General features: G+C 39.6%; 1 protein-coding gene across 6 annotated transcripts in view; it reads right to left on the reverse strand.

Annotated features, from left to right (window-relative positions):
• The window catches only part of cep72 (centrosomal protein 72), a 133,133-nt gene that overhangs the window by 99,571 nt on the left and 20,652 nt on the right, over positions 1-12,910 (reverse strand). For 5 of the 6 annotated variants that reach the window (XR_007956402.1, XM_052016695.1, XM_052016694.1 and 2 more), the window contains exon 3: positions 10,607-10,734. The exons of the other annotated variant lie outside the window; for it this stretch is intronic. Coding sequence is in view for 4 of the 5 variants with exons in the window: in XM_052016695.1 (XP_051872655.1) it covers positions 10,607-10,734 (128 nt within the window). In the remaining variant the exon portion in view is untranslated. The remainder of the gene's footprint in view (positions 1-10,606; positions 10,735-12,910) is intronic. 6 annotated transcript variants of the gene reach the window in all.

Genomic DNA, 12,910 nt, shown 5'->3' on the forward strand with positions numbered 1-12,910 from the left:
ACCAACAGTTTAACCTAGCTGATGACATATCACTCTCCTCAACCACCACTTACAAGTTAATTAAGGGTTGATATTTATCAACATGTGCAAATGCTCAAAGGAAAAGATCATAGTCAATTCATCCTAACCTCCATTATTGCGATGGCTCATGTATACATTTCTTACCCATTCAAAGCAAGATACATGACTTTCCAGAAGAGGAAAAAATGCCAATGATGTGGTAAAAAGGGGCACATTTTTGTTTAACCAACAATCTGATGCAAATGATATTAGTTCAAGAGACTATATGGCCCAATTTATGACAGAAAATGGCAATAACTTCAGGCTATGGAAAAAAATAATCAAGGCTGACCTTGATCAAGGCTGACCTTCAACCTCAATATCATGTTCCTGCATTACCCTATATTCCCTGACCGTATTAATATCCGAGGCTCTGCAGCCTTCCAAAGGAGAGAATTTCTTCAGCAACTGTTTGGAGAAATGTCCACCCCATCTCAATCCTTAATGCCTTAATCCTTTTTGTCAGGTTGTGACCCCTAGTTCCAGACTCTTCAGGCAGGAGAAACATCCTCCCTGCACTCAGTAAGTTTCAGTGAGAACTTGTCTTATTCTTCTAAGATCTAGAGAGTTCAAAGTTAATCCACTCAACTCTTTCCTCGTAAGGCAAAGCCACCATCCCTTTAATTATTTTGGTGAACCTATGATGCACTGACTCTACGGAAAATACATTCTTTCTTAGATAAGGAAACCAAACTGCTGTAGTGGCTAGCTACACACTACGAAAAGAAGACACAGAGTCGCTGGTTTCGAAATCAGAGGTCGAATGCTGACAGGGGCACAGTGCGCCTTTAATATCCGACAACTTCCGCCATTACAGTTCCCGCGCTGACGTCACGCGCGGGTCACCTGACCTTCCCGCGCGTGGGCTTTCCCAGCTCAACGATGGGGAAGAAGGAGGGCCCCACGCTATCTTGGATCGGGGCCTCCGACGACATCGCGATGTCGGGAGCCGGTTCGATGCCAGTGCGGTGAGTCGCTACACTGCATACATTTCTCCAGCTATGGTCTCATTAAAATTCTGTACAATTATAATAAATCATCCTTGCTCCTCAAAACCTCTTGCAATGAATGCCAATATATCATTTGCCTTCATAACTACTTACTTCACCTGCATGTTTGCTTTCCTGAACAGATCTGTGTTCTTCAATATTTTCCAATCTTTCTGTTTGCCAACTTAAATCAGAATCAGGTTTATTATCTCTGACTTGTATGTTGTGAAATTTGTTGTTTTGCAGCAGCAGTACGGTGCAAAGACTTAAAATTATTATAAATTACAAAATAAATAAATTGTCCAACAAGAAAGGAATAATTAAGTAGCATTCATGGGTTCATGGACCATTCAGAAATCTGATTGCGGAGGGGAAGAAGCTGTTCCTAAATCATTAAGCGTGGGTCTTCAGGCTCCTGTACCTCCTCTCCGATAGGAGTAATGAGACGAATTGAAAATGGAATTGGTTTATTATTGTCACATGTACCAAGGTACAGTGAAAACTTGTCTTGCATACCGTTTATACAGATCAATTCATTACTCAGAGGTAGTACAAGGTAAAACAATAACAGAATGCAGAATGAAGTGTAACGGCTACAAAGAAAGTGCAGTGCAGGTAGACAATAAGGTGCAAGGTCATAACTAGGTAGATTGTGAAGTCAAGAGTCCATTTTATCGTACTAGGGATCTGTTCAATCGTCTTATAACAGCAGCATAGAAACTGTCCTTGACATGCTTTCAGGCTTTTGTATCTTCTGCCCGATGGGAGTGGGGGAGAAGGGAGAAGGTTCAGGATGGGTGGGGTCTTTGATTATGCTGTTGTTTTACCAAGGCAGCAAGAAGTGTAGACAGAGTCCCTGGAGGGGAGGCTGGTTTCTGTGATGTGCTGAGCTGTGTCCACAACTCTCTGCAATTTCCTGTGGGCACGGGCAGAGCAGTTGCCATATTAAGCCGTGATGCATGCAGATAGGATGCTTTCTATGGTGCATCAATAAAAATTGGCGAAGGTTGACAAGGATATGCCAAATTTCTTTAGCCTTCTGAGGAAGTAGAGGCACTGGTGAGCTTTCTTGACCGTGGTTAGACCAGGACAGGCCATTGTTGATGTTCACTCCTGAGAACTTGAAGTTCTCAACCCTCTTGACCTCAGCACAGTGGGCTGGGGTTGTCTGGGAGGCTGGAGTTAATGCGTGCCATGACGAGTCTCTCGAAGCACTTCATGATGGTGGATGTCAGAGCCACTGGGTGGTAGTCATTAAGGCACGTTACCTGGCTTTTCTTAGGTATCGGGATGATAGTGCTCTTCTTAAAGCAGGTGGGAACCTCAGATTGAAGCAGGGAGTGGTTAAAAATGTCTGCAAATACCCCCGCCAGCTGATCTGCACAGGATCTGAGGACACAGCAGGGACAGCATCTGGGCCAGATGCTTTCCGCAGGTTCACTCTCTGGAAAACTGATCTTACGTCTGCAACATTGACTGTGGGTTCAGGTGCACTGGAGGCTGTCGGGATGGTTGGGGATATTCCAATCCCCTTCTGTTCAAAATGTGCATAGAATGCATTAAACTCATTAGGAAGGGATGCGCTGTTGTCGGCGATGCTGTCCAACTTAGTTTTGTAGCCCATTATAGCACGTAAGCCCTGCCACAACTGATGGCTTGCCTGGGACTCTATTTTGGACTGGTATTGTCTCTTGACATCTCTGATAGCTTTACAGAGGTCATATCTCGATTTCTTGTACAGGTCACCGTCACCTGATTTGAATACTACAGTCCTGGACTTCAGTAGGGAGGGCAAGTCCCGGATGCTGTGGGTCCTTAGTGATGGTTGCTGCCTTCTTGAGGTACCGCCTCTTGAAGATGTCCTCAATGGTTGAGAGGGTTGTGCCCATGATGGAGCTGGCTGAATCTACAACCCTCTGCAGCCTCTTGCGATCCTGTACATTGGAGCCTCCATTCCAGGCTGTGATGCAACCAGTCAGAATGCTCTCCATGGTAAATCTATAGAAATTTGCAAGAATCTTTGGTGACATACCAAATCTCCTCAAACTCCTAACAAAGTAGAGCTGCCAGCGTGTCTTCTTCAATGATTGCATCAACGTGTTGAGCCCAGGATAGATGTTGATGCCCAGGAACTTGAAGCATCTTGCCCTTTCCACTGCTGACCCTCAATGAGAACTGGTGTGTGTTCTCCTGACTTGCCTTCCTGAAGTGCACAATCAATTCCTTGGTTGTACTGACGTTGAGTGCAAGGTTGTTGGTGCAACACCATTCAACCAGCCGATCTCTCTCTCTCCTGTATGCCTCCTCGTCACCATCTGAAATTCTACCAACAACAGTGGTGTCATCGGCGAATTTATAGATGGCTTTTGAGCTGTGCTTAGCCACACAGTCATGAGTGTAGAGAGAGCAGAGCAGTGGGATAAGCATGCATCCTTGAGGTGTGCTGTAAGCAGATAACGTCACACGTGTTCACATTACACTGCATCTGCCATTCACTCAACTTATCCAAATCACCTTGAATCCTGCTCATAACTCATAATCCCACCCAGTTTTGCGTCATCAACACTCTGAGAAATACTATATTCTGAAGCCTCATCCAAATCATTGACATATATATTGTGAATAGCTGGGGCCCACGCACCGATACCTAAAGGACTTCACAAGTCTCTATCTGCATCCCAAAAAATCTACTTATTGCTACTTTCAGTTTCCTGTCTCTCAACCAATTTTCTATCCATGTCAGTATATTATCCCTAATCCCAAGTGCTTTAATTTTGCACACCAACTTCTTATGTGGGACTTTATCAAAGGTCTTCAGGAAATTCAAACAGACCACATCTACTGGTTCATCCAATGAATTCCACCAGTTAGATCCTCAAAAAGCTCCCACAGATCTGTCAAACAACATTTCCCCTGCCCTTCTCTATGACTTTCTCTAATCCTGTTAATACTTTCAAAGTGCCATATTATCACATCCTTTAAAGTTAAAAGCAATTTTCCTACTGCTAACATGAGGCTAACCTGTCTGTAGTTAGCAGTTTTCTCTCTCCCTCCTTTTTAACATTTTGAACAGGTGCACTTCTCCAATCTGCAGGAATAATTCTATAATTAATAGAAATCTGGAATGTGACAACCAATTCATCCACTATTTCTCCAGCTATATCTTTTAGTACTCTGGAAGGCAGATTATCAGCTTTTGGTCTTATTAATTCCACCACTACTACTATGTTTCACTAATACTAATTCAATTCCTTTTCATTAAACACTTGGTTCCGTAGCACTTCTGAGAAGTTAATTGCTCTTTTTTGTGAAAGCAGAACCAAAGTATTCCTTTAACTGTTCTGCCATTTAATTGTTCCCCATTATAAATTCTCCCATTTCTCTTTGAACTGATGCCAGTGCCTTATAAATGGAAACCCACTTCTCCCTAACCAATCTTTGGGTCATGCTATTCACCTGCTAACCCTGTGACAATTTGTTTATGGCTCAGATAATAATCCAAAGATTATCACCTTTGTGGTTTTACTTTTCAACTTCATTCCCAACTGTTCAAATTGTTTCAGCAGAACCATTCTTTTAGTCCTATTTATGACTACATATAAAGTTTATATTAGACTAAATATATTGTTTAATATATCCAATAAAAAATTGTGCATATCCAGATGGATTTCGTCCACACATTTTAAAAGCGTTTAAATAGTTAACAAGCTCATAAGTAGTTTACAGGAAAAAGTTGTGATGCCAGAGAACAGGCAAATATCTGTGTTTAAGAAAGGGGGAAAATGTGGCCAGGGATTTACAAACCCGTCAGCTTAACATCAGTTGTAGGACAATTAATAGATGCCCAACACAAAGGGAGAACAAAAGAATGTCCAGAACAGAGAAAGTACAATGAGTAATCAACATGGATTTCAAAAGGGACCGTCTTGTTTGATCAATCTTATTGAATATTTTGACAAGGCAACAGAGAAAACAGAAATGGTAATATACAAAATATAATTTATCTACATTTTTAAAATCTTCAATAATGTACCCTTTAATGCAGAAAGTCAGAAGGGTTTACAAGCTGGCTTTAAGAGAAAGCAGATAATGGGAGCAGAGAGTAGCTACTTACAGTGGAAGGTGGGGAGAGATTCTCCACAAGGATTAATGCCTAGGACTACTGCTGTTTGCTATTTAATTAATACAATTTCAGAATTTGCAGATGAAAATCAGAAGATACAGGAAAAGTTTCAGGATAAAGCAAAATCTCATTTGTAATACTGAACTAGTCAAGGATCTGTTCAGGCTGCTCCAGTGCAAGACTGTCATCCAGCATAAAACATGGAAAATTCCCAGGTTCATTCCGTTCACAAAAAGCAGGATAAATCCGATATAAATCCTATCCAGCTAAGTAGTACAGTTTACATTTAATCATTAAAGTGACAAAGATGCCATCAATCTTGCTATCATGTGGTACTTATACCCCAATAGATATTTCACCAATGCCCAGTTTGGGTTTTGACAGAAACACTTCGATCGAAAGCTCATTATAGAAGTTCACCTGGATAAATAATGTGACCATAAAGGCAGGTCAGATGGTATGTACCCTGCAATGCTTGGTTCCTCCTGAGCCTTTCCACCATCTACAAGACACAAGTCGAGTTCAAAATGGAATACTCCATTGCCCAGATGCATGCAACTACAAGAAAACCTATGAATCTCAACAACGTACAGGATAAACCAAGCCACTTGATTGGCACCTTATCCACCACACCCTGAACATTCACTCCCTTCACCATCAGCAGGCTGTGGGTTCAGTGTGTATTTGCAAAATGTGCTGCAGTTTTTTGCCTAGACTACCCAGGACCTCTGTCACCAAAAAGGATGTGTGCTGGCATAAGAGGATATCACCAGCTGTAGTGTTCCCCTTCATGTCACAATGCAACCTAACTTGGTAATATAGTGCCATTCCTTCATTGTCTAAATCCTGGAATTCCCAGATCTAAAAAAATTAATGAGTAAAAATTGTTGGATTAAATCAGTGCTGAAGAGGGTGACTTTCAAAAGGGAACTTGCTGTACAAGTCTAAAGGTCCCTGACAGTGGCAACACAAGTAGACTGGGTGGTAAAGAAGGCTTACAAAGTGCTAGTCTTCATTAGTCAGTGCATAGAATGTAAGAGCAGGAATGTTATGGTACATTTTTATGAAACACTGGTGATGTCACATCTGGAATACTCTGTGCAATTTTGGTCACCACAGTATAAAAAAAAGAGCGATTACTCAGAGGAAATTCAATTGGTTGCTGCCTGGGATGGAGTGTCTCAGTTATAATGAGGGACTGGATAGGCTGGGTTTGTGGAGAAGGCTGTGGGGAGGAGGAATGATGACTTGCTTGAGGTGTATAAAGTTATGAGAGGTTTAGATAAAGGAGACAATAGCAAACCTTTCCCCATAGTACTGGTATCTATAACCAGAGTATAGGCTTAGATAATGAGTCAAAGATTTAGAGGGGATTTTTTCACCCAGAGGATGCTTGGAATTTGGAATGCACTCTCTGAGAGGGTAGTGGAGGCAGAGACTCACAACATTTAAGTACAGAGATGAGCAGTTGAATTACCAAGACACAGAAGGCTACAGATCAAATGTCAACAGATAGTGTTTGTTAGGATTAGCTCTTGATGGTCAGCATGGACAGAGTGGGCCGAAGTATCTGTTTCTGTGCTGTGTGACTATGGCTCTAGGACAGTAATAAACTTGCAGAATGAGCAAACAATTGGTAAAAGAGATTCAATGCCGATAAATGAAGGTAGTACATTTTATAGGAAGATAAGGGAGATTACTTATTACTTAGAAGGTGTGAGTCTGGGTGGGGTAGAGGAACAAAGAGATCTTAAAGTACAAATACACTATTCATTAAAAGTTGCGCCACAGGTTAGCAAGGAAGGCCATGTAAAAAAACAATCAAGCATTGGGGTTTATTTCTAGAGGGGTGGAATCAAAAACCTTAATTCAACCATGCTAGCACAACTGCATTCAGATTATGAAGAGTCAATGGAAAGAATGCTGAGATTTACAAGGATGATAACAGAAATGCAAAAGTGTTTATATATCAGTAAAGGATGAAAAGCCTGGGTCCTTTTTCCATTGAAAAAAGACTAAAGACTAATGTAATAGGAGCCATTAAAACTATAAAAGGTTTTTGATGAAGTGGATACCGTATAGCTCGATGCCATTCATACTTTTCTCCTTCTCACAGATGTGGCCTAACTGGCTGAGTATTTCCAGCATTTTCTGTTTTTGTTTTGCATTTAACTGGAGACAAGGCAAACATATGGAGGAGAAGGAAACAAAAGAGGAAAGGTAGGAAGGAGACTGCATGGATTGGTTTGCCCAAATGTGCTGTACATTCTGGGTAATAAATGGGAAACCAAAAGTGCTCTATAGGCATATAAATAATGAAAAGGTAATACATGGAGGTGTGGGGCCCATTAATAACAAAAATGGGCACTTGTGCATAGTATCTTAACACTGCTGCCAGCATCTAAGTAAGTACTTTGCATCAGTATTCATCAGAGAAGAGGGTGCTTCCAAGGTAATGGCAAAGTTAAACACTTATAGCATGAAGGTATTAGAAGGTTGGATGGACATAAAGCAGGTAAGGCACCAGGACTGGTTTGAATTTTGAGGGATGTACTAGAGGAAATTGTAGGGACACTGATCATAATCTTCCAATGCTCTTTGGATGCCAGGGTGGTGTCAGACCACTGAAATGGTGACATGTTACTCTCTTGTTGAAAGAAGCAAGCAAGGATAATCCTCACAACTACATGCCAGTCAGTTAAACCATATGTGGTAGGAAAGCTTTTAGAAACATTGTTCTGGGACAGGATTAATAGTCACCCAGAAGAAAATGGATTAATTTCGGCAAGCCAAAATGGACGTTGAGGGTAAATTGTGTTTAACCAAACTGATGGAATTTTTTGATGACGTAACAGAAAGAGTTGAAGAGGGTAATGCAGTCGGTGTGGTGTATGTGGATTTCCAGAAAGCTTTTGATAAGGTGTTAATAACATACTCACCAACAAAGTTGAAGCACCTAACGTAAAAGGGACACTAATTGCATGGGTATGAAGTTGGCTAGTAGAGGATCATAGCAAAAGGTTGTATATGAAGAACAACATAGCATATCATTGGAATCTGAAGTACACTGTCTGCAGACGCTTTGGAGATATGTTCTATTATGGCCTTTGAAAGGAAATTCAATAAATATATGACAATGAAAAATTTGCAAGACTACAGAGAAAGGGCTGGGACAGGTGGTGGGCGTGAGGGGTGAATCTAATGAGTTGCTCTGGTAGATCAAGTGCTCTCTTGATGAACAACCATTCTGTGATTCTATAATTCACTTCTTCTGACCCAGCCAAAAACAGTCCAGTTCTGTCATTAAAAAGTTAACAAATCAGCATCAATTTCACAAACTAGCAACTCATCTGAAAGATTCACTTTTTCCTGGGAAAAGAATCACCTTGCTCTGCTCTTAGGCTTTTTGTAAAGGCGTATATTGACCACCTGAATCGATTTACATTACCAACAACTTGCACTTTTATAAATACATCTATTATTTATAACATCTATAATGCAGTAAAACATCCAAGGTATTTTCAAACAAAATTTGACACCAAGCCATGAAGAGATATTAGGACAAGAAGAGGTAGGTTTTAAGGAGACAAGTGGAGAGGCTGAGAGTTAGGGAATACAGTCCAGAGACTAGAGCTGAGCCAGCTGAAGGCATCACCAATAAATGCAGAGGATGGAAAATCAGGGATGCACAAGTGATCAAATTAAAGTTGAAATGTATGGCTTACATCAACATGGTGGTTTATCTAATCCTTTCATTAGTTCACGTGTCACTGTTAAACTTGTTTCCAAACTTTTTCCAGGTATGTGATCACTGCAGTTTTTCTGACCCTATTTCCTTACTCCATAGCAACCAAGAAACAAATACTGGAATCTATTCTGAAATATACAGGAAATAGGGTGTGGTCTCAGGAAAACTGTAATCCTGATTTTATGCAACCTTAGAGATGATGCAAGAGTATGCACAGTAGTCCTTGCCAATATTAGCTCTCTGTACCTATAATCACCCTGAATGAATCATTTGAGAATAACAAGATTAAAATATTTTTCTATTAAATAACAAGCTTCCATCTTTAATTAACCTTGTACTGCAGATTTTACTCCAGAAGAGAGGTCAGTAATATTAACAAAACAAAGATCCAAACAAAACTATGCAATCGCAATCAGGCTTTGAAGGTTCAATAAGGGCTACCCTGATGACGTGGTGAAAAGATGTCCTCTGTGGATCAAAAGATTTTTGATTTTATCACTGGTTTATGTTGAGTTTGCTGATCTCAGTCAGCACATCACTGGGAAAAGAAGAAGTGACAATTTCCCTCATTATTTCTTGACTGCAGAAAGGGTGACAAAAAAACAGCAGGCACCATTGTGAATGCTATCCAGTTACCCCTTGTTGATTAATGTGTTTTGTGTGATTAAAGGGAAAGAGTAAACTTTGCTGTGATGCCTTCCACCTGCTAGAATTCACGGCAGATGCTCTTACAAGAAACACGTCACTTGAAAAAGAAGCCTGCATGACAATGTTGCTTAGAGAAACGCACCTTATTTCGATTCAGTACTCTGATAATCAAAACGTTCCCTGCTCAAGGTCATTTTTGCTAATGAAAAATGTAGTTAACTCAGCTACTCATTTGTAAAAATTAACAAATGATAACACATTTGCACATTGAAGAGTAATTTGGTAATTTCACAATATTAGCTCATGTCGCTCAAGTAGATAAGAGTTTCTTTTTGATTGCTATAAAAAGAGCAGAAAATATATTCCTTTCTATGTTCATACATTCATTTATAAATTAGGGATGGTTATTCATTCATAAATCAAGTTAAAACAATCTTAGGATGTACTTTTCAAATGTTGCAGTAGAAGAAATATGACAGCCAATTTGCAGATAGCATTCTGCTAATGATAATTTTTTTTTACAGTAGTAATTTTGACCAAATATTAGCCAGAATACCAGTGAAAATTTCCCTATTCTTCTTTGAAAAGTACAATGGGATCTTTTACATTCATATGAGAAAGTTGATGGGACTTTGATTTAATTTGAAAGACAGGATCTCCATTCAAGCATCATTTCAATTTTACACTGTAATAGACTGTCTTGTAGATTTTGTGCTAACACCTTTGGAGTGGCACCAGATTTTCTGACCTGGAAGCAAGAAGATTGCAAAGTCCAAGGAAACTAAGGCCATTTGTGGTGAATCTAACTTATCTCAGTTAGGCTGGAGATAAACTGCCAATAATGTCTAAGAGGAGACCTTGAATATAGAAGTTAGGATGTTATGTTGCAGTTGTACAAGACGTTAATAAGGCCGCAATTATGAATATTATGGAAGGCTACTAATACAAGATGCAAGGACAGTAATGCTGCAGATTGACTAACTGAACTGAATATCATGCATTTAAGTTAGATTTAAATATGGACAATTAAAAACTCACCTCTAATGAAATCAAAGAATTACGGGATAGATCAAGTAATTTAAGGCGTGTAAAGTTCTTGAGAGACTTGCCAAGATGCGTGATCTTTTCTTCACAACTTCCTGGCAGGAACAAAGATCGTACATCCGCTGAAGCAGAAATAAAGAATCAGCTTTTATTACACTTCGCAAGTGCAATCACCATTTAAGAAGGAGAGTTCAACCATTTACCATAAAATTATTATAATTTTTGCTGTTCTTATTAAATGCAGAAGCGGGAACTACACCTAATACAACTTTTTCAAACTACAAACATATTGTACTCATGTTCTTTTGAAATATTTTGCCCTGTCCCCCTCCCCCAGTGCCCCATCATTCACATCTCAAGTTGCTGACCCTGGAGGGGGGCAGTGCCCACAACTCCACATAAATATTTGCTCACATAAGATATCACAGCTGAACCAAATCCTGCTCTTGCCTGACATCCACACACCTACATTTTCCAGAAAAAAAAACTCTGGTTAATGATTAGAAACAAAAGTTTGCTGGTGTCTTCCCTCTGTCTATCCTCAGGGCACTGAAGATCACAGTAATAACTCCAACTGCTGCCAAACCATGACTGATGGAAGAGGCTCAGCACTATGTTCTACAGTTAAACCAATAAAAATCAGTAAGTTGGAAGAGTTATTCCAAGCCTGCAATCTATAAGCACCAGGTGCAAGTGTCACTCCACGACTCCCAATCTTGGAAAAGTTAAAACAAAAATCAATTTGGGTTCACACACTTCCAAAAATACCAGTATTTGGTGTTTTGTAAGAAACGGAATTTTGGTTGCCTCTAATGCCTCCCATGATCAATAACCAAAAGACATGATCTGGATTCATACGTGACAAACAGTCATTTTAACAACGGACCCCGATCCTTACTGAAGTGAAACATGTTCAAGGCACTGAAGGACTGAAAGGCAAGTAGAAGGCAAAACAGAAAAATGAAAAAGGGCAAGAGAAGAAGAGAGAGCAGGAAAATTGAGTACTATGCAAAAAAAAATCATCTTTGCAGCAAACTCTTAATTCTGATTTGCACAGAGATTTTCTCCTGGAATGGACGTGAGGTAAATTTAAGAGGTACACCCTGCAGTATATACCCCTCAGCTATCCAGTTTGTCAAGTCTGAATTGTAGATTTCCAATCTATCTTCCTACTTCCATTGCACTCTCCTCTTTTGTTTGGTTTTGGCTGAAAGTCAGCACATTTCATTTCAATGATGCTTTCTGACTGGTGAATTGATTACAAATTACAAATCACTGGCCTCATAAATTACAGAAGGCGTGCAGCCATCAGTGCCCTAGGTTCAATGTCTAACGATGAGGGACAAGGAAATCAACAGCAAGACTGAATACATGGGATGAACAAAATATACAGAAAAATAACTAAAAAAAAGAATGAAACCAAATATGCAGAGAGAATTAGAAGACAGTAAAAATGTATAATCAGAGAAAGATAAAAGTCACTTCAAAAAAAAGTCACTTCCTGGATTTGTTTTGCAAAGAAATTTCATGTCTCCATTAATCATTTACTGTAACTGTTTTATTTACACCCCCATCATACAGTCCATCTACATGGAAATCAATTACCTTCTATGAACTTAAACTCATCTGCCTTCAAGGTGATCAGGATTACCATCCGTCAGGTAAATAACCTGCTCAAATATTAGACACTGTGCCGGGCCCTGAATTGGATAGCCTCACAAAAAATAACTTGCATTCATTTATACTTGTTAATATAATAAAATGATCCAAGGCCTTTAATGGGTACACTTTCAAAACATGAATAGATACAAGGACAAGGGACTCACTTAAGAAATGGATTTTAAGAAATGTTTTAAGGAAGAAGAGGGAGGTATGGAGGCAAAAGAGTACGGGAAATGGCTCAGAATTTGAGCTCAGGTTCTCACTGTTTAGCTTTCACATTGAGCCAAATCTGCTCTTACTCTATCCAGTATCCCAAGCGAATTTCTCATGGAACCCGCCTCACAACTGACTGGTGTAGCTCTGTACAACAAAAGGCTATCCAAATGCAAATCCCCCGTAAAATGCAAAGAGCCAGTTAAGCCCCATCTCCATGCCTATGACTTGTCAAGAAGATTATTTGACCTTAGAACAATGAAGTACTATTTAAAATATTATTGAAAATTGTCGAATATTATAAATAAAAACAAAACTAAATATAACACTTAAAATAAACGCATTTTAAATTAGCAATTCAATTAAAAATAGATGCCTCGAAGGGCTGTAGGGTTATAGAAGGTTGGCAAGAAAAGGAAGGCT

The sequence above is a fragment of the Pristis pectinata genome, chromosome 5 (assembly GCF_009764475.1).
Source record: "Pristis pectinata isolate sPriPec2 chromosome 5, sPriPec2.1.pri, whole genome shotgun sequence".
NCBI lineage: Eukaryota > Metazoa > Chordata > Chondrichthyes > Rhinopristiformes > Pristidae > Pristis > Pristis pectinata.